General features: G+C 38.1%; 2 protein-coding genes across 7 annotated transcripts in view; both read right to left on the bottom strand.

The window, feature by feature from the left end:
* Positions 1-518: 518 nt before the first annotated feature.
* On the bottom strand, positions 519-6,425 carry LOC307124555 (transmembrane protein 233). Its single transcript, XM_079813872.1, has 3 exons — positions 5,899-6,425; positions 4,727-4,861; positions 519-2,644 (listed from the first exon to the last, which is right to left on the bottom strand). The coding sequence occupies exons 1-3, from the start codon at positions 6,082-6,084 to the stop codon at positions 2,633-2,635; spliced, it is 333 nt and encodes a 110-aa protein (XP_079669998.1). The 5' UTR covers positions 6,085-6,425; the 3' UTR covers positions 519-2,632.
* A 3,033-nt stretch (positions 6,426-9,458) lies between these two features.
* msi1a (musashi RNA binding protein 1a) overlaps positions 9,459-22,977 on the bottom strand; it is a 53,426-nt gene continuing 39,907 nt past the window's right edge. For 3 of the 6 annotated variants that reach the window (XM_079815898.1, XM_079815895.1, XM_079815900.1), the window contains 8 exons: positions 22,637-22,719; positions 22,042-22,159; positions 21,034-21,114; positions 17,233-17,289; positions 15,459-15,515; positions 14,622-14,681; positions 14,322-14,476; positions 9,459-11,759 (listed from right to left, as the gene is read on the bottom strand). In XM_079815898.1, coding sequence (XP_079672024.1) covers positions 11,718-11,759; positions 14,322-14,476; positions 14,622-14,681; positions 15,459-15,515; positions 17,233-17,289; positions 21,034-21,114; positions 22,042-22,159; positions 22,637-22,719 — 653 coding nt within the window. In that variant the 3' untranslated portion in view covers positions 9,459-11,717. The remainder of the gene's footprint in view (positions 11,760-14,321; positions 14,477-14,621; positions 14,682-15,458; positions 15,516-17,232; positions 17,290-21,033; positions 21,115-22,041; positions 22,160-22,636; positions 22,720-22,977) is intronic. The other 3 variants (XM_079815899.1, XM_079815897.1, XM_079815896.1) reach the window with 1 other exon arrangement.

Here is a 22,977-nt window from a genome sequence, read left to right as displayed (position 1 = left end):
TCATCGTTTAAAGCCCGCCCTGACAATTTGATTGGTCCGAACAGCTCTGGTTCGAGCATAGTTGCTCCACAACGGATCAATCGTTCCTGGCAAACCCGTAATCCGTGTTTTTCCAACCTTCTACTCCAGTAGAAGTGATTAATATGGTGAAAGTGCACTGGAAGGGAAGTCAAACCCGTGACTTCCCACCCGTGAACTCGTACTAGATCGATGTACTCCCAGTTACACGCTCTGACGTCACATAGCCCGCAAAACAACAATGGCAGCCCCTACGGATGCGGTGGGAATATAAAAATAACGTAAAATAAAAGGTATGACATCTTCTCTTGCTGTATGCGCGTTTTTTTCTCCTCCGTTTCCCTCCAATAAGCAAGGAGTAAGCAGCTTTGGCGATAGAAATGATTGTAAATGAGCATATTAAGCCATGCTTTGTTTACATCTAGCTACCACAATTCCTTGCGCTCAGGCAGTTTGGCGTGACTTTGCCTGGAACGCTACAAAGTCGTGAGTCTTTGTTTGAAGTCAAGTCAACTTTATTTATATAGCGCTTTTTACAATGCAGATTGTTTCAAAGCAGCTTCACAGTGTTAAACAGGAAAATAATGCAACAGAATTTGATTCGGCCGTACAGCCACCCCGAAGAACACGGTGATGTCATCAGTTCATTTAAATTATCATACAGTGACAAGGGCAGGGCATTAGATCAGTAATTAGATCAGTAATTTTAGTTTATATGGTTAATTTAGTTTACTAATTAGATTTATTTGGATATTTAGTTGAAAAATGTATTGTCCCCAACTGAGCACGCCAAGCCAAAGGCGACAGTGGCAAAGAAACCAAAACCCCATCAGGTGACCTAATGGAGAAAAATAAACCTTGGGAGAAACCAGGCTCAACCTGGCCAATTAACAAACAGTGTATGATTATTGTTCTGGCAACTCTACAGGTCAGGGGTCATATTAGATCAGAATATTGGAAAGATCGAAGGCAACACGCCGGAGACGGGTTTATTGAGGATGATGTGTTGATTAAATAATTATTAAATAGGAATATTTGAAATATCGGAGGCATCCCGCCAGAGACGGGTTTATTGGGGATGCCGTATTGATTAAACAATTATTAAATTGCAATATTCTAAAGATCAGAGGCAACACGCCGGAGACGGGTTTATTGAGGATGACATATTGATTAAACAATTATTAAATTGCAATATTCGAAAGATCAGAGGCATCCCGCCGGAGACGGGTTTATTGAGGATGACATATTGATTAAACAATTATTAAATTGCAATATTCGAAAGATCGCAGTCGTCAGGCCGGAGACGGGTTTATTGAAGTCATGAATTACGGGCTAAAAAATCTGGCTGGAACGCAGGACCAGACTGAACTTCCCAACCTCAAATGTTGTGGGCGGGGCTAAGTTTGGCTTGCATCCAGGCTAGAGTGAAACACTTAAGTTTACAAAAAATATATGTGGTTGGACTTTTGAAAAGGGAAGAATGGATTGGCTAGAAGAACAAGATATGATTTTTTATTAAACTGTATTTGTATATAGGCCCTCGAATTGGGACAGCCTTTATCGCGCCGCTGTGAAACAATCAGCCTTCAAATGCAGCCTTCGAAGGATGCAGCCTCTGCATTGGGGCGCAGCTTATATTCATACTACACACATTCATAATATAACATACTTTTTTAGCTCAAAATAAGTAACCTGAGAACCTACTCAAGAGCTTTCGACTTTGGAAGCATTTTTTTCTTTGGATTTTTGGTTACTTGCTGTTGTTTGTTTAGAAGTATTTGCATTGGCATTATTATTATTATTATTACCACTCAAAGTTTGGGTGGAAAAATATTGGTTAGTTTTGCAGTTCCATTCGGTGGTGCTAAAGGTGCAAAAGTTACACATTTCCCCTTTAAAGCCTTTGGAAGCACATTGAGCTACTTGTATGAATGGTGCTTTATAAATGAAGTTTATTATTTAATAAGTTCATCAAACATTGAATTCCAAATTAGTGTCCTTTGATTTGTAAAACATTTGAAAACACATAAATACATAATCCCTATTTAAAAAAAACTCTAAAAGCTCATATAAAAATTAAGACTTTTGTCATTGTTTTCATGATCTACTAGCAGAGGAAAACTCTAAGCAGCAAAAATGAATATTTACATGTTCAGTGTGTCCATGTCCAGTGATTAGTTTTATAGGACATGTTAAGACTTGAAAAACTGTAAACAGTGTGATGTGCTCTAATGGTTAGGGTCATTTTTGCAGTGACATTCAGCCCTGAAATCTTTAGTTATATATTTCAACAGCACAAACATTATTTTGAAAAAGACATGCATAGATTACAAAATTATTTACAAATTTAGCATGTGCATGAATGCATAATATTAATTGATTTAAAGGTGCATAATGTGATTTTCTGTAAAACATTGCTTGGCAAAAATGGCATAACTTTCATCTACCTTGCTCTTTTATATAGTATAAGCGTGTTCATGCAGAGGTGGATTACAGACAGAGGAGAACTGGTGTCAGTCTGGTTTCATACTAAATCCTCTGTTCAGTTCATCAAACACGCTGACCCAGTGGACGCCATTCCTCCAGAGGACAGCAGGACAGAAACACCAGCATCTTAAACATGTTTCTAAACAAACAAAGAGTCAAAAAATTATGATTTTTTAAAAATCTGTTACATACAGGCTCATTCTTTCACATTTAATCAACCAATTTTCATGTCATCATTCATCAGCATTCAATTTAATGGGTTAATTAATTAATTAGTTACATTTATATAGCGCTTTTCTAGGCACTCAAAGCGCTTTACATATAGAAGGGGGAATCTCCTCAACCACCACCAATGTGCAGCATCTACCTGGATGATGCAACGGCAGCCATATTGCGCCAGAACGCCCACCACACACCAGCTGATTGGTGGAGAGGAGACAGAGTGATGAAGCCAATCTGTATATGGGGATGATTAGGAGGCCATGATGGACAGAGGCCAATGGGCAAATTTGGCCAGGATGCCGGGGTTACACCCCTACTCTTTATCGAAGGACATCCTGGGATTTTTAATGACCACAGAGAGTCAGGACCTCGGTTTAACGTCTCATCCGAAGGACGGTGCTTGTTACAGTATAGTGTCCCAATCACTATACTGGGGTGTTAGGACCCACACAGACCACAGGGTGAGCACCCCCTGCTGGCCTCACTAACACTTCTACCAGCAGCTACCTGGTTTTTCCCAGTTGGTCTCCCATCCAGGTACTAACCAGGCTCAGCCCTGCTTAGGTTCAGTGGGAAACCAGTCTTGGGCGTCAGGGTGATATGGCTGCTGGTAATTATATGGCTGCTGGTTATTATAATCCTGATCATTATTTATATATATACACTCACCTAAAGGATTATTAGGAACACCATACTAATACTGTGTTTGACCCCCTTTCGCCTTCAGAACTGCCTTAATTCTATGTGGCATTGATTCAACAAGGTGCTGAAAGCATTCTTTAGAAATGTTGGCCCATATTGATAGGATAGCATCTTGCAGTTGATGGAGATTTGTGGGATGCACATCCAGGGCACGAAGCTCCCGTTCCACCACATCCCAAAGATGCTCTATTGGGTTGAGATCTGGTGACTGTGGGGGCCATTTTAGTCCAGTGAACTCATTGTCATGTTCAAGTAACCAATTTGAAATGATTGGAGCTTTGTGAAATGGTGCATTATCCTGCTGGAAGTAGCCATCAGAGGATGGGGACATGGTGGTCATAAAGGGATGGACATGGTCAGAAACAATGCTCAGGTAGGCCGTAGCATTTAAACGATGCCCAATTGGCACTAAGGGGCCTAAAGTGTGCCAAGAAAACATCCCCCACACCATTACACCACCACCAGCAGCCTGCACAGTGGTAACAAGGCATGATGGATCCATGTTCTCATTCTGTTTACGCCAAATTCTGACTCTACCATCTGAATGTCTCAACAGAAATCGAGACTCATCAAACCAGGCAACATTTTTCCAGTCTTCAACTGTCCAATTTTGGTGAGCTCCGGCAAATTGTAGCCTCTTTTTCCTATTTGTAGTGGAGATGAGTGGTACCCGGTGGGGTCTTCTGCTGTTGTAGCCCATCCGCCTCAAGGTTGTGCGTGTTGTGGCTTCACAAATGCTTTGCTGCATACCTCGGTTGTAACGAGTGGTTATTTCAGTCAAAGTTGCTCTTCTATCAGCTTGAATCAGTCGGCCCATTCTCCTCTGACCTCTAGCATCAACAAGGCATTTTCGCCCTCAGGACTGCCGCATACTGGATGTTTTTCCCTTTTCACACCATTCTTTGTAAACCCTAGAAATGGTTGTGCGTGAAAATCCCAGTAACTGAGCAGATTGTGAAATACTCAGACCGGCCCGTCTGGCACCAACAACCATGCCACGCTCAAAATTGCTTAAATCACAATTTCTTTCCCATTCTGACATTCAGTTTGGAGTTCAGGAGATTGTCTTGACCAGGACCACACCCCTAAATGCATTGAAGCAACTGCCATGTGATTGGTTGATTAGATAATTGCATTAATGAGAAATTGAACAGGTGTTCCTAATAATCCTTTAGGTGAGTGTATATATATGTATACACACAAACAAACACACAAAACAAACTTTTATTTTAGAATTGATTAATTGATTCGACAGCACTAATATATAACAGTATGTATAGTATTGACGGTAAGTTACCGTGCTGAAATGCACAGCGCAGAAGACGGTGATGATGAGGATGCCGATGACGATGGAGGCGATCGACACATAGAGCGCCATCTTCCCTAAACGCCTCGAACCATCATAATCTCCCTGATCATAACTGTTTCTGGACTATAATAAAGAGAAGATACATTCCAATTAAGATGATATAGAGACACAATAAGAGACACTATTAAGGAACAGGACTGTAAAATGAAGTGCTACCAATATTAGTGATAATAATAAACATTCGAACTGGAGGAACTACAATTCTACAGCCTCTCCTTTAGAAAACCTGAACTTTCTCACCATCATGAATTGGACTTGGCATAACATTTAAATCTTAAATCTCTGTAAAATTCTGGTGCATGGGTGGCTCCTTTTAAATATTAATATATGTATATATTTTATCTTCTGCTGGGTTCTGTCTGATTCCTTAAACATGTTTAAATGCATTCATGTAAAATATTCAAAATAAAGTAATAACATATTAACATATGCATATTTTGTAAAATAAAAAGTAAAATAAATTACAGTAAAATTACTGTAAAAATGATTATACTGTAAAAATTAATTGCGGTAAGGGCATCATACTGTAAAATGAAATTGCGGTAAGGGCATCATACTGTAAAATTAAATTACGGTAAGGGCATCATACTGTAAAATTAAATTACGGTAAGGGCATCATACTGTAAAACACATTTACAGGTAAGCTACTGTAAAGGGGCAATTACAGTAACTTACTGGCAATAGTGCTGCCAGTAAGTTACCGCAAAAATACAATAAAATGTCTAACAGTGCATGTAATCAACAAGCAAACTTCTCCTCAACAAACCCCACCATTTATGGAATAATAACTCAAAGAGATGAGTTAAGCGTGTACATTTAATATTTAGAGTCATTATTGATGAAGTATGATCAATAATGATAGTGATACTTGACACAAACCGAACTATCAAGCATTTGCTTTCATGACATTAATATGAAGGTGTAACCCCTCCTGTTCGCACCGCCCGCTCCAAGCGGGACTCGAACCCGGGTCCGCCAGCATAAGAGTTGTATCTTGTATAACTCATAAAAAAAGTGTAACATTTCTTAACTTGATGAGTTGAAGCAATGTAAAAAGATGTGTTGTCATAAGTTATTGATAGTTTAGATCGTTAACTCACCATGACAGAAAACACCAGGGCTATAATGTTGACGGGGTAGGCAGGACAGAAGCAGGTGAGGATGGTCAGGAGCAGGTAATTTCGTAGAGGAGGTCGTGGGGTCGTAGTACCGAACCAGGTGTGATACAAATCAATACTCCCGTTCAGAGAGCCTTTCACATCCGTCTGCGTGCCACCCGGCGCCATGATGGCAGGCGAACACTCCTGATAATGGGCAAATGTCCCTCAAAAAAACTTCTTTGGAGTTAAAAGAGATGAATACATCCAACAGAGCTGTGTGGGCTGTCAAGAATCGAGATGAAATGAAGAGCGATTTGGGTGGCAGGGTGTCTGGGCAAGAAGATCCTGTGAGTAATGGGATCGCGGGGAGATGAGACAAAAATATGGGCGACACCTTCCCATGGCCAGATTCCAGGTCGACAAAATGTGTGCATATGTTGTTCTCTGATTTTCCACGGTCGTACTGCCGTTTCTCTCTAATAGTTCGGCAAATGCATCAAACTGTAAAGTGACACCAGGACAGACTCGTCAAACTAAACTAATAATAGGGTCAAATGCAGAAATGGTGATGAAACTGGTGTGTGTGTGTTCATGTGTGTGTGCAGTTCCACACGGGTGGGCGTGTGGTATTGGGGTCGCAGGGTATCAGGTGTGTGTTATGGGGCAGAGATGGATATAACAGAGCAGGAGGGGGCAGGTCAAACACGTCTGTTCCCATGCCTCCAGATTTTGGATGACGTCTCACTTGTTTGTGACCAGCTGAGGAACCACACGCAGTTTTGGCATGTTAGAAAGCATTTTGGCGATGCGAAATATCCACATTTGTATTTTTCACTGAAAACGAGTACACCACAAACACCATAACAATGTGGAGTGAAACATTTTCAGAATTTTAGTTCTTTGAATGTTCCTCCCAATTTGTATAAATGTGTAAATTGTATAAATTCAATTTCTTTATAGCTTTTGAAATGTGGATACAATTTATTTATTAAATGGAATTTAACTAGTAGTTAGGGAAATCATTTTATTAATAATTCCTTTATTCTGATGAACATTTGACTAATATTCTAAAATAATAAAAAATTTAAATATAATATTTAAAAATATACTAAGATATAGCTTAGGGTAGCTAGCTTAGGGAAGAGCAGCCAACATTTTATTAATAATTCCTTCATTTTGATGACTTTACAAATATTCAAAAATAAGAATTATTAATAATATATATATTGCGGCTTTTTCATGTTCTGTTAATAGTACAACCTAAATATATTTTAAAATATTTTTTATTATATAATATTTAAAAATATACTCAGATATTAGAGATATACTTAACTCTATTTATTTATTTTGGATTTCTGAAATGGAATTAGATAGTTAGGGAACAGCAGCCAACATTTTATTAATTCCTTAATTTTGTTGACTTAACTAATTTTCTAAAATAATAATTATAATAAAAATGTATATACATTCAGGCTGTGTTAATATTACAATTGTTAATATACAATATTTTATATATATATATATATATATATATATATATATATATATATATATATATATATATATATATATATATATATATATATATATAAATTATATATTATTTAAAAAGATACTCAGACATTAGATACTATTTATTTATTTTGGATTTCTGAAATGGAATTGGACTAGATAGTTCAATATTTAGAGGGGGGTCAATATTTTATTAATAATTCCTTAATTTTGATGACTTTACTAATATTCTAAAACAATAATTAGTATATATATATATATAACAGTACAGCACATGAAAAATTTTCACAGCCACAATATATATATATATATTGTGGCTGTGAAAAATTTTTGTTTTCATGTGCTGTTAATATTACAACCTAAATATATTTTTTCATATTTTTATTATTTACAAATACACTCAGATATTATACTCAAAACTATTTATTTGTATATTTTAATATTTCTGAAATGGAATTGAACTAGTTAGGAAAAAGCAGTCATTCATTTTCATTTTGATGAACATTTTACTAATATTCTAAAATAATAATAATAATAATTTTAACCATTTAAATATACCATTTAATATAATATTCAAAAAGATACTCAGATATTAGAGATATACTCAGCACTATTTATTTATTTTGGATTTCTGAAATGGAATTGGACTAGATAGGGAACAGTAGTCAACATTTTATTAATAATTCCTTAATTTTGATGACTTTACTAATATTCTAAAATAATAATGACAATGTATATATAACTGTGGCTGTGAACACATTTTTATTCACGTTCTACAACCAAAATATATATTTAAAATATTTGTATTATTAATTATATAATATTTAAAAAGATTCATACTCAGAGATATACTCTATATAACACTATTTATTTATTTATTTATTTTGGATTTCTGAAATGGAATTAAGCCTTAATTCCATTTCAGAAATCCAAAATAAATAAATAAATAGTGCATTTGAAGGATGCACAAGGGTTAACTGGACAGTTAACCCTTGTGCATCCTTCAAATGCACTATCCTTTCATTATCCCCGTGGCTGAAAACATCCACTAAATTAAACTGCTGTAAAAATGTATCAGATAATTGTTTCTAATAAATCTATTAATCAACCTCAGTCCTGATCAAAACTACTAAATGTTTTTTTTTTTAATTCATAAATGATGTCACTGATTTGAGGAAAAAAACACACAAAATGACTTATTTTCAATATAAAATGTAATTGTGGACTGCATTTTTTTGTTACCTTTTATCACAGTCTTGCACATGTCAAAGATCAGTAACAACATTGGCTTTGATGCATTGTTAGTTTTTGTCCAGCATCAGATTTTAATTTTTTTCTCCCTCATTTACTCCTCATGGCTGTTTTTGCCCCATCGACTTCCATTATAACCACATTTTTTGATTGCAAAGACATGACACCATATAATCATGCATTTTTGATTGTTGATGGTTTTCCCTGTTGGGAAGAGGTCAAATTTGTCATTTTTACAGTTGATAACCAGGTGGCACCATTTACCCTTTAGATAGGACTGTGCAAAAAAAGCTTAGTTTCTGGCTTTTATATGGACTTTTATATGGAGTATAACAGCATATTACTGTGTGTGTGTGTGTGTGTGTGTGTGTGTGTGTGTGTGTGTGTGTGTGTGTGTGTGTGTGTGTGTGTGTGTGTGTGTGTGTGTGTGTGTGTGTGTGTGTGTGTGTGTGTGTGTGTGTGACCTTTCCACACTTACCAGCGTCTGAGAAAATCAAAATATGCACCTCAGCTCTCAGAACTACATGGAGTAAACAAAAAACAAAGTACTTGTATTTATGCACCTGCTGCCTTTTGATGGTGAGAAGTGCAGACTAAACGAAAACAAGGTAAGTGGATTTAAACACTTGCATGCCATCCTGCTGGTCATTTGATGGTGAGAAGAGCAACATGAGAAGGGCCTTGAAGTTTTAGAAACGATTATGCAGCCTGACCCCTCCAGCGAGCTGCAGGATGTATTGCCTTCTCCCTCTGACACCACATCCACAAAGAAAAACATGAATACAGAGGCCATCAAATGGAATGTTTTAAAATAATTTATTAGGATCTTTTTATTTGAAAATTTCCAGAGGTGAAAATTAAAAAAATACAGTAAAGGGACAGCGGAGCAGCGTATTTGAGCATCAGGTCACAGTGTTGCTTCCCGCCGCCCACTGATGCTTTCCAGTTCTGCTGCTGAAATCCCCAAGCCCCGCCCCTTTTACAAATCATCCAAACAAAACAGGCATCGTAACATGTACTGTAAAAATCTGAGAAACTTTCAAGGGGTTAAAACGGATCTTGAAAAATATAGCTTTTTTTTCTGAAAAATAATTCTTAATGCCACATAATCGCCGTCGCATTCGTACCACCGCTAACGGCGTTCATTATTACTTGAGTTTAAAAATAACTTATTGCTTTTCGTTGGTTAAATAGTTACAGTGTGTGCCGTGCAGTAGTTTTGTGAGGCGTCCCTGTCAGCTGGAGTTTCGGTCGTCACAGTGACCACTGCTCCAAAAAGAGGCTACACATGTCAAACGGAAGACTGAATAGTATTGCAAATAGGTGGAAATCAATGATCAAATCCGATGTCGCCAACTTAAATCACTGCGGATGCGTATAGTTAATGTCGTCTTCCCGGAAGGCCTCCATTAGAGCCGTGAAGTCACAGACGTCCTCCTCCATTACCGGCAGAGACGAGACAGTTTCAAAGGTGGCAGTTGAATGCATGTAAACTAGCTACGTGTACATCCATACTTCAGTCTACGCTGTGCACTTGCACTCTCTCCGTCACACACGCACATCCACGCCAGGATAGAAACGGAGATGTAACAGCGCTCAGACTCCTTTGCTTTGTAAATGCGTCCTTCATTTCTTTAAAAACAGCAGTGTACCGTCAAAAAACAAAGAGAAAGGAGAGGGAAAGTACACGGAAAGAAGTACACCGCGCAACAAAATTATATATATAATATATATTTCCAAAAAAACAGCATGAAGAAAGAAGCCTAGCAGCCGTGCCCTTCCAAATGAGGCTACTAAACCGGTTAAGACCGCCTTTCCTCTTCCCTAAAATGGGACCAAATCATTTGCTCTTTTTTGGAAAACCCAACCTGGTTTCTCGGTGATGCGGTTTGAACATCAAAAAACGCGAGGATTCATGCGAAACCTCGAAAACTGAAGCACTTGGTGCAACAGAGAGCTCCGTTTGATTCGGAGCCCAGGGACAAATTTTGTTCCGAAAGAGCATCAAAACATTTATCTTAGAGAAATTTTCAGTATAAATGGAGTCGAAAGTGAGAGAAGCACAACCAAAGACTTACATCAGTCCAACCTGGTCGTGATGCTAGTCTCAGAAATACAAGATTCAATGTGAAGAAAGACGTTTGCATGTTAAAAAAACCATAAAGGACCCTCCCTCTCCCCTCCCGCTCCCGCGCCCCCCAGTCCATCGCTCAATCCGAACCCTCCCAAAATACATGCAATATATACAGTATCTACAAAAAGAAGCCGAACAATGAGCCTCAGCACGAGCACAAGGCATTTCTGTGTAAATCTGAACATGTAGGATGGTTTAACCAACGATTCACGCAGGAAATTCATAAGCGAGGCCCATTGTTTCTCATATAAAAACCAATTTTACGGAAAAAATATCAAACCGATTCAGCTTACAACATGACAAATGCTGTGTAAAAACGACCAAAATATACATTTTTGTCCTGTCTTTTTGTAAATTTGATTCATTCTCATGTCTTTGTTCGGTGTCGTTTAGATTTGTCTGAAACCGTAAATGCTTATTAACATCAGGGAAAACAAATCCTGAACTTTTTTCCAGTTTCGTCGCTCCTTCTCTCTCTCTCTTCCTCTCTCTCTGTCTTTCTCGACATCATCCGTTACAGCACGAGTACAGTAAAAACATAAAAACACAGTCAGCAAAAGACATCGTAACAAATGCAGAAAAAATAAACATCCGGAGGAAACGGAAATTCCTTGCGTGTTTCCGCACGTACAATCAAACAAATATGTTTTTTTTTCTTCATTTTTTTTTTCTTTCAAAAGACAGACGGCAAGCGTATAATACGCGAGTCGCTGATAAAACAGGATACATCAGGAGGAAAATACGGGATGAGGAAAAAGAAAAGTGATGTTAGTAGAAAATGGAGAAAAAGAAAAGATGGAAACTCCAGAGTGGAGTCAGGAGGGAGCGTTCGTCCCATAAGCACGTCACGTGGTCAGCAGCGCTCGTGGCTCACAAGCTCGTGAGTTTCTTCATCCCGTGCCGGATGCGGATAGGACGCCCCTCAGTGGTAGCCATTGGTAAAGGCAGTTGCAATCAAAGGGCCCTTGAGGGAGAGAAAGAGGGGTTTTAAAGGAATGTTGCCCTGTGGCCCTGTTTACACCTGGTATTAAGATGCGTTTTGGTCGATCGGATCACAAGTGGACGACGCTAAATACAGGTGTAAACCAAGCGGCAACCTCCCGCAGTTTCCCTTGAAGCCAATACGGAAGTGACATATCCTGCAATTCATCGACTGGCCACTAGGGACAGACTCCAGAAGGGAGCAGAATCTCATTGAGCCCCATGTTAAAATGGCCAACTTTACAGCAGATTAAAACATGTTTACAGTCTGGTACAAATTGTGGTTTTGGGCTATACGGCTAATTTTGTCCTTCGTGACGACTGTGAGGGGGGTGAATTGTTTTATAACTCGTTCGTTTACATTATATAAAGCATTAAAGTTCTTCATAATTAAGGGCGTGGCCACTTTGAGTGACAGGAGGATTGCCATTTGTCTGCTGTCTGTTAGTCATCGCGTCACCTCAGCTCCACCCACGTCCCGCCTCTTTGCCAATTTTCTGTTATCCGGGAGTGACGCGCGATGAAGCGCTGCCAAGATGGCAACGGCCATCTTCGTCCATACTCAGAACGGCTCATCAGAATCCTATGGGTGACGTCACGGACACTACGTCCATATTTTTTTTACAGTCTATGCTGTAAACGGGGTCTAAAACGTTTTGAGCTTGTCCACTTTCAACCACTTCCAGAGGTAGTCGAAAACACTTCTGTCAGGAACACTGTCGCCAAAGATGATTGAATGACTATTAGCATATGTAACCCCTCCTGTTCAAACCACACGCTTTAAGCGGGACTCGAACCCGGGTCCGCCAGCATGAGAGTCAGACACTCTAACAAGTAGGCTAAAGGCTGCAATCTCTAACATCAATCGCTAGAACGCCTCTTGAGATCAGAGGAGTGAGGTTTACTCGCACAGCAAATACTACCTGGCCTCTGTTACACATACAGTTTGGATTGGCGGTACGGTTCTGTTCTGGATGAGAACTCCCTGCACATCCATGCAGCCTAGCATGGATAAGAGCAGGGAGAGCAGCAATAACTCCAGAACAGAACCAACATAATGTATTGCAGATATCATTAATGTCGATATATTAAATGTACAAAATAATTCGGGAATTTAGTCTGATTCAGGGGGAATCAGAATACCAAATCCTGACTGGACGAGAGGAGGAGCTGGGGATGGAGAAGGGTAATTAGCTCCGGAGAGCGCGATAGCAGCTGATGATACTGAAGGAGCTTATATATGTATGCTGTGATTGACGTCGTATTCCTATACGTAGACGTGATCAGCTGACAGTCAGCTTTGCGAGCTTGACTAACGTGACCTGCCAGAACTGACGCTACGCTTGATTTTCCAACGGATTGCTTTCGTAGACGCTAAACGTGTTCTCTCCACCTACTGACCTAATGCGTAAACATTTTGGGAAGCGCACTAGCCAGACAGGATTTAAACTTTGTCGGCTGAAGACCCAAGTTTGGTTTGAAGAGGAAAAACATACCAAGCACAATGTTCCCTCACCATTCCTGATTTCTAACACACACTCACAGCGTTCGGCTGTTAGAGAAGAAACTAAAGCTGCAGCTCTCCATGTTTTCCCGTCGTCTCCGGTTGCGTTCATATGAAAATTGCATGAGCTTATTTTGTCCATTAGATCAAAAGATCTGAAAAAAGCCCATACATTTGCCGGCCCATAGACCCTCCCCTCGAAGAAATCAGGTGTTTGAAGTGGACAAAAGAGACGGATTAAAACGCCAGGTGTAAACGGGAATGTGTCTCCCTCGTCTACTTGTGATCGGATCGACCAAAACGGATCTTAATACCAGGTGTAAACAGGGCCTGTGACACAAGTCATCCCTTCAGTTCATAAAAACAAGAAAAAATCATGTTTACAGTACACTCTGAAAAAAAAACTGGGCCATTTTTACAACCCAAATGCTGGGTTGAGCCAGCCCTTGGGTTAAAAACAACCCAATTTGGGTGTTTTTTAGAAAGTGAAATGACCCAAAATTGAATTACAGGTCTGTTCCGTGATAATTTTAGTATCATTAAGATTATTATAATTTGTATTGATAGTTTGAATTAGTTTTAGTTAAAGTTTTAATTATTTTAGTACATCAAGTTAAACTGAAGGAATATATTAATTTTTTAAATTTAATTTCAAGTAACAAAATCAGAATATTGCCTTAACATCGAAGTGAAATACGTTACAGTTTAAGTAATAAAATTACTAAACCTAAAACTGAAATAAAAAGAAATGAATGCTAAATAGATGTTTTTTTTTAATGACTAAAACTTGACTAAATAAATAAACTAAAATTATAACAGGGGAAAAATAATTATAAAATGCAATAGAAATATAATAGCTGCCAAAATAAATACTAATGCACTTTCAATGAGGCACATACATTTTTTAATAAACCTTCAGAAGACTAGTTAGAATATACAGCTCAAGTCACATTAACTACTTTTATGATGCTTGTGTCCTTCTTGACAATAATGTTACATTTATAAACGTGTATATGTGCATATATATCTGACTGTACCTACCCCGAGTCCATGTCCGAACCCTGTGCTGGGGGCGGGGCTTGCCGCACTGATATAGCTGCTGACTGCTGACTCCTGACTGGCTGCCGCATAAAGGTCTGCCATTGGCCCAGGGCTGCTGGTGCCCAGAAAGCCAGCGGTACGTGACGGGTTGGAACCTACAGCAACAGACAGATGTCTTAAACGTTCAGAAGGTGCCTTACAAGTGGGAAGAGCTTAATAAATCTCAAAATCTGACAGTAAAAGTTCAAACTCAAATAATTTTCCATTTCAAGCGGCCAAAATAACCATGATTTTGCGCACCTCTGACCACCGCTGCAGCTGCGGCCGCTGCCATTGGTCCGTAGGCAGTCAGTGGAATGGCTGTGGGACAGAGAGAGACACTTCATTTAGACAGGATGCCACACAAACACATGCAGGTGTCAGTCTCACCTTACTTCAATATCCTCTTTCTCCATTTCTAACTATTCTGCTGATGTATGTAAACAATGTCACATGACAAGGAGAGGAACTAATAATATAATTTTTCATGATCCAATCAAACCCCAAAGGCTAAACATTATATATATATACACTCACCTAAATGATTATTAGGAACACCTGTTCAATTTCTCATTAATGCAATTATCTAATCAACCAATCACATGGCAGTTGCTTCAATGCATTTAGGGGTGTGGTCCTGGTCAAGACAATCTCCTGAACTCCAAACTGAATGTCAGAATGGGAAAGAAAGGTGATTTAAGCAATTTTGAGCGTGGCATGGTTGTTGGTGCCAGACGGGCCGGTCTGAGTATTTCACAATCTGCTCAGTTACTGGGATTTTCACGCACAACCATTTCTAGGGTTTACAAAGATTGGTGTGAAAAGGGAAAAACATCCAGTATGCGGCAGTCCTGTGGGCGAAAATGCCTTGTTGATGCTAGAGGTCAGAGGAGAATGGGCCGACAGATTCAAGCTGATAGAAGAGCAACTTTGACTGAAATAACCACTTGTTACAACCGAGGTATGCAGCAAAGCATTTGTGAAGCCACAACACACAAAACCTTGAGGCGGATGGGCTACAACAGCAGAAGACCCCACCGGGTACCACTCATCTCCACTACAAATAGGAAAAAGAGGCTACAATTTGCAGGATCTCACCAAAATTGGACAGTTGAAGACTGGAAAAATGTTGCCTGGCCTGATGAGTCTCGATTTCTGTTGAGACATTCAGATGGTAGAGTCAGAATTTGGCGTAAACAGAATGAGAACATGGATCCATCATGCCTTGTTACCACTGTGCAGGCTGGTGGTGGTGGTGTAATGGTGTGGGGGATGTTTTCTTGGCACACTTTAGGCCCCTTAGTGCCAATTGGGCATCGTTTAAATGCCACGGCCTACCTGAGCATTGTTTCTGACCATGTCCATCCCTTTATGCCCACCATGTGCCCATCCTCTGATGGCTACTTCCAGCAGGATAATGCACCAGGTCACAAAGCTCGAATCATTTCAAATTGGTTTCTTGAACATGACAATGAGTTCACTGAACTAAAATGGCCCCCACAGTCACCAGATCTCAACCCAATAGAGCATCTTTGGGATGTGGTGGAACGGGAGCTTCGTGCCCTGGATGTGCATCCCACAAATCTCCATCAACTGCAAGATGCTATCCTATCAATATGGGCCAACATTTCTAAAGAATGCTTTCAGCACCTTGTTGAATCAATGCCACGTAGAATTAAGGCAGTTCTGAAGGCGAAAGGGGGTCAAACACAGTATTAGTATGGTGTTCCTAATAATCCTTTAGGTGAGTGTATATATATATATATATATATATATATATATATATATATATATATATATATATATATATATATATATATATATACACACACACAGACACACACACACAGGTTTGTTTTGCTATGTAAGTGAGGACATTCCATAGGCATAATGGTTCTTATACTGTACAAACTGTACATTCTACACTACCCCTAACCCTAAACCTACCCATCACAGGAAACATTCTGCATTTTTAATAAAACATTGTTTAGTATGTTTTTAAAGCTATTTAAATATAAACATATTTCATGTTTACGTTGTAATAACAGTGTAATACCAATGTCATTATACAAATGTGTGTCCTCATAAATCACAAAAACAGACACACACACACACACACACACACACACACACTACTGTAGAAAAGTTGGTAAGCTTTTCGAAGTTTTTGAAAGAAGTCTCTTCTGCTCACCAAGGCAAAAACACAGTAAAATCAGCAATATTGTGAAAAATTATTGCCATTTAAAAGAACTATTTTCTATGTGAATATATTTTAAAATGTAATTTATTCCTGTGATCAAAGCTGAATTTTCAGCATCATTACTCCAGTCTTCAGTGTCACATGATCCTTCAGAGATCATTCTAATATGATGATTTGCTGCTCAACAAACATTTATTATTATTATTATCAATGTCAGAAACAGCTGTGCTGCCTAATATTTTTGTGGAAACCGTGATACGTTCAAAAGAACAGCATTTATTTGAAATATAAATATTTTATGACATTATAAATGTCAGTTTTGATCACTTTAATGCATCCTTGCTAAAAAAAAAAAAAGTTATTAAGTTACCCAAGTTTTGAACGGTAGTGTATATGCACCATTCATACGCTGCCTGTAACACTTTCAAATATTACTCTGTTTAGGCATTCCGGCACGTTAGTTTGGGGAAACTTGTTTGAAAACGAACATTATATTTGCCTTATTTGTTGGCAGTGCAGAAATGACACACTGCAGCTCTGTCTTGAGCTGCTGGAGGCAATCTTTAATTGAAACGAAGGAGAACGCGAGCCGTCTGCAGGAAAATCAGTGCAGCATGTGTGTGTGTGTGTGTGTGCACAGAGAGCTGTTTGTAAATCCGGATGAGAACTAACCTGTGATCTCTTGGGGGTGAGAGGAAGTCAGAAGGGGTGTCCGTTCTAAATGGAATTCTAGAACACAAACAGCAAAAGAGTGGTTTGTGAATAAACTCAGCGTAAACATTGCATTGTGTACCTTGAATGCAATGTAAGTCGCTTTGGATAAAAGCGTCTGCCAAATGTAAAATGAAATGAAAACAAGTTCAGAGCTAAAACACCAACACCCACGCACACACACTGCAAAAAAATAATTTTCTTAAGAGTTATTTCCAGTAAAATATTACAGGGCATTCCAGAATCAATATATAAACATTCTTAAATCAAGATACAGTTACTTCAGAAGCAAAATGACAAGATAGTTCACCCAAAAAGGAAAATTCTGTCATCATTTACGTTTATTACTTAAAAATAGTGGCGTAACCCCATCGTTGCAGAGAAATATAATGTAGCGATCCAGTAGCTTATCTATTTTATGACTAAAATAACTTGATAACAAGTGTCTGTGCTAATGAATGTTCATGTGTGTGCGCAGCACGATCTCCGCGCTCTGTATGCGAGTGATGTAGGCCTATGTGTGTGTGTGTGTGTGTGTGTGTGTGTGTGTGCGCTTCAATGTAAACAGTGCATTAATTATAGAACGGTGATTCAACTGACTTGGAATTACCTGTGCATTAAATTTTATTGCGCACCTTCCAGCCAATCAGACTTGAGTATTAAGACAGACCATGAATTACTTAGTTATTGTTACATTAAAATGTTAAGAAGTTATGTTATACTTTTACTTAAGACTTCCAGGGAAAACACTACCAACTTGTACCAAGACTACTTTTTTACTTTGCTTACTTTGAATTTTGTTCCATATTGTTTTCTATATCATCATAAATATATTTTTTATACTCCACTGAAAACATAGTTATGTATATTATATTGCATTTCTGTCAAATAGATCCTCATAAATACTCCTCACTGCACCTTTAAGCAGAAACTCGCTTAATTTTGAAACATTTCACAGAAAACAAGACTTTAATTTTGCTTCTCATGTAAATGTATCTTTCTTGATTTATATATTTGCACTGGAAAACAAGATAGAAACACTGAGGAACATTTTTTTGCCGTGCACATGTAGTCCTATCTACACAAACACACCGACATACACCATGAAAGGAGGCTTTCAAGCGCCCTCGGGGCAGAGGAGAGACACGTCTATGCACACAGAAACACACGCAGGGAAGCGACTTACAGCCAGGTGTAGCTGCTACACAGGAGGAAAGGAAGGGGACAGATTGAAGTGCAGAAGGACACGAGGGACAAAAAGCACAGGGAAGAGAGAGAAACGGGAGGATGTTGTTAGATCGCTGATCTTAAGGTATGGAGTGTTAGACATGGAGCGAAAGCTTAAAGGTCACACACAAAGGTTAGTATTAGTGCTGGGCAGTGTGGCGGCATCATGCAATGATACAGAGTCTGCGATGCCAAGGTTAGAACCGACTGCACGGATATACATGTGAGAGCCACTAAGAAACACAGAGCGGGACGCATCCCACATAAGTCGATGAGTTATTAAAAGACAAGTGTAGTTGTTTACAGGTGCAGTTCCTTTCATTTGTACAGTATTTTTGGAAACATTACTGCTTTTGAAAGAAGTCTCTTGTGCTCATTAAGGCTGCATTTATATGATCAAAAACAGTAATAGTGTGAAATATTATTACAATTTAAAATATTTGAATATATTGCAAAATGTCATTTATTCCTGTGATCAAAGCTGAATTTTCAGCATCATTACTCCAATCTTCAGTGTCACACGATCCTTCAGAAATCATTCAATATGATGTTTTAATATCAATGTTGGAAACAGTTGTGCTGCTTAATATTTTTTTTGGAACCTATGATACTTTTTTCAGGATTCATTGATGAATAAAGTTAAAAAGAACAGCATCTATTCAAAATAGAAATATTTTCTAACAATATAAATCACTTTTTATCAATTTAACACATCTTGCTGAATAAAGCAGCATATTGAATGATTTCTGAAGGAGTAATGATGCTGAAAATTCCGCTTTGATCACAGGAATAAATTACATTTTACAATATATTCAAAGAGAGAACCATTATTTAGAATTTTAACAATATTTCACAATATTAGTTTTCCTGTATTTTCGATCAAATAACCCTAGTGAAAAATAAATATACCAACATGTATTTGAAATACATTTATTTTATGCTAAGTATACATACATTTACATATTTATGTACTTAATATAAATACCCAATTGTACGTATACTAAATTGATATACTTTAAGTCTGCTAAATTGGAGTAAATAATTTTGTACTTAATGTACTTTAGTTATCTGGAAATAGTGCTGAGGTCACACTAAACATATACTTAAGTATATTTGATTGTGCTAAAGTGGAACTATTGCAAGTATACTTTAGGTACACTTTAACTATTATACATTTAAAGACTGATATTATCTTATTGTATATCCTTACAAATAGTGATATTAAAACACATTTTAGGCTTAAAGGGATAGTTCACCCAAAAAATGAAAATTAGCCCATGATTTACTCTCCCTCAAGTCATCCTAGGTGTATATGACATTCTTCTTTCAGACGAATAAAATTGGAGTTATATTAAAAAAAAGTCCTGGCTCTTCCAAGCTTTATAATGGCAGTGAATTGCTGTTTCTGTTTTGAAGTCAATAAAAGTGCATCAATCCATTATAAAAGTTCTCCTCGCGGCTCCGGGGGGTTAATAAAGCCCTTCTGAAGCGCCATATTTAAAACTTTACAAACTGTAATCTGTAACTTCCGCTAACTGTCGCCCGCGCGTTCACGAGAGACTGGCGTTCCAGCGTCTGACGTAGGACGTAGGTGAGAATATGCTAGTTCTCGCGAGAACCAAGTTTTGTTTTGCTCTATCCTCTGCGCTTCCGCGTTCATCACAGGATCTTACACTATGCCTGCGTCCTACATCATACACTGGAACACCAGTCTCTCATGAACGCGTGCGACTGTTAGCGGAAGTAAGAGATTACAATTTGTAAAGTTTTAACCATGGATATTTTTCTTACACAAACGCGCCATTTTTCTTCAGAAGGCCTCTATTCACCCCCGGAGCTGTGTGGAGCAGTTATATGACGGATAGATGCACTTTTATGGACTTCAAAACAGAAACAGCCATTCACTGCCATTATAAAGCTTGGATTAGCCAGGACATTTTTTTATATAACTCAGATTGTGTTAATCTGAAAGAAGAATATACACCTAGGATGGCTTGAGGGTGAGTAAATCATGGGCTATTGTTCATTTTTTGGCTGAACCAACCCTTTAATATCAAGAAATGTACATTGTGCAATACATTTTAATTATAATATTTACATCAGTAAGTCAGTAAAAATATTAATGGATTTGTAGTATACTTAGTATTTTAAATACATTTTGGTATATGTTTTTTTCACTAGGGAAATGCAGGCTTGATGAGCATAAGGGATTTCTTTCAAAAACATTAACAATAGTAAGGTTTTTCAAACTTTTGACCGGTACTGTATATATAGTAGTGGTCAAAAGGGTCTGTCGCACCCTGTGAGTTTTATCACAGAGGACCGATGCAAATGTTCTTTAACTGTCGTCACATTGAGATATCATTGCAAAAAACAGCTACAAGCAGCTGCAAGAACTACTGTGTTTGCTAATGTGTTTTGATCAAATCCACTTGGTTCATATCTCAAGGGTTGTAATGTCTTCAATTATGCATTTTGACATTGAAGTGGATGACTCGCTCTGCGAAAGACAGAAACGAGGGAAGTTGGACTTACCTGGGAACTGGTATGTGTATCCTGGTGTGATTCCTGTGTAGCCACGACTGGCGTAGGTGGCCGTCTGGAACCCTGGGTAACCTGAATATCAATAGAGACAAGGCAAGTTTATTTATATAGTACATGAAAAAAAAAAATCCCATTTGTTACCATTACATGAACTAAAAATGGAAAATCCTTCAATAGCATTTATTATCTTTGTTTGTGTTGATTTCAACATTTACTAATACATTATTGAAGTTAAAAGATAAGTATTGGTTAATATTATTTAATGCACCTGAGATAAGTACTGTATTTTTATTAACTAACGTTAACAAAGATGAATAAATACTGTAACAAATGTATTGCTCTTTAAGTGTTACCAGCACGTTTCATACACTGTGGTAAAGAGCTTTCCATAAAAAGGATTTAAAAATAATAAAAACATATGTAAGAAAATAATCAAATGTATTACAAACAAATAAGAAGAAAAGAGAAAAACAGATGATCTTTTCTTCCTCAGTTACTAATGAAAAAGACCGTTAAGTCAGCAAAAAAAAGTCATTTTTGCTCAATGCCTTTTAATCAAGTAGTGTTTTAATGGATGTTTTAAATAATTTTCATATTTTTACTACAATTTTTCTTACTAATTCAGGATTCCCAATTAATTTACGCTCACTAATTTACAATTTTTAACAGAAATTTGCAGTGCTGTGTACTTGTAGCATCTGCTAAATTATTTATTATTTTATGAAAACACCTTTTAACTGTTGCTAAATAAAATGTGATGTATTTTGTAATGTTTATTTCGTAAATTCACCCATGCAAGCCCACATATGATCAAAATTGCTGCTTCATTTTCTAAATAAAGTAAAAAACAAAGAAAAAATCTCTCGCAAACACAGTGCAGTTCCCTTTTGTGAACAGCAGGTGGCGCCAAACTCTCATCAGGACGGCTCCACTGATGCTGGATTTACTCATGTGTGCGAGTTCTCTGAAATGATTTGCCTTTTCCAGCTTTCAACTCACCCAGCATGCCGATACCAAGCATGAAGGCGTCCATGCCGTAGGGCATCACCCTGGAGCGCCCTCGCGCCGTGCCTGTCGGTGACATCACTTCCTTCGGCTGCGCCTTTTTGCACTCCACCTTCAAACAGAGCCGCAGACGGTCATCACACACAGAAAGAAGTCAAGTCTCCTTCATTTCTATAGCGCTTCAAACAATACAGATTGTTTCGAGGCAGTTTCACGTTTCACTTTAACGTGTCGGTTCGGTGATGATTCAATTAAGTTCAATAACTGTGTAAAGTTCATCAAATATTAAATGAACTCAATTTCAGCTATAAGCAGCTCAACAGAAGACAATAGTGTCATTATCCAGCTCGAGTCATGATTCAATTCGGTGTCAATGTTGCAAAATTCATCAATTATTACACAAATTTGATTCAGCTATGAAGCATCTCTATAGAGGACAAGAGTGTCATTATCCAGCTCAATTCAGTTCAAGTTTTGGCCTAATCTGATAGTGTCAGTGTAGTGAAATCGGCATTATTACTGATTATGAATCAAAAAGGTGTTTTAAACATGCAGTCACACACAGTTTTTCATAGCAGGACACACTCACCATCTTGTTGTTGATCTCATGAAAGTGGATCTCGCAGACCTTTTCCACCACGTCTTCATTCTCAAAGGTCACAAAGCCAAAACCTGCAGAGCAAGTACACACGAATCACAAACATGACTCTGCTTTCACAGAATCTAAACATAGAGCATGTTTATTTTGCCCAGTTGGGTCCAATCCAATCCTGGCACCAGTTTTCCCCTATACTTTCTCATTTCCTGAACTCCCTTTTGTTCTGTTTACATCTGTTCACATATTCAGCCCATTCTCTCCAGAGATTACCTCCTCACCTGCTGCACTTACCTGACCTGCTCGATCCTGCCCACTCATACTTAGACACAACC

Source organism: Gobio gobio (assembly GCF_949357685.1).
Source record: "Gobio gobio genome assembly, chromosome: 4".
In the NCBI taxonomy this organism is placed as follows: Eukaryota; Metazoa; Chordata; class Actinopteri; order Cypriniformes; family Gobionidae; genus Gobio; species Gobio gobio.
The sequence above is the reverse complement of the archived record's forward strand: the minus strand, read 5'-3'. Positions and strand labels throughout refer to the sequence as shown.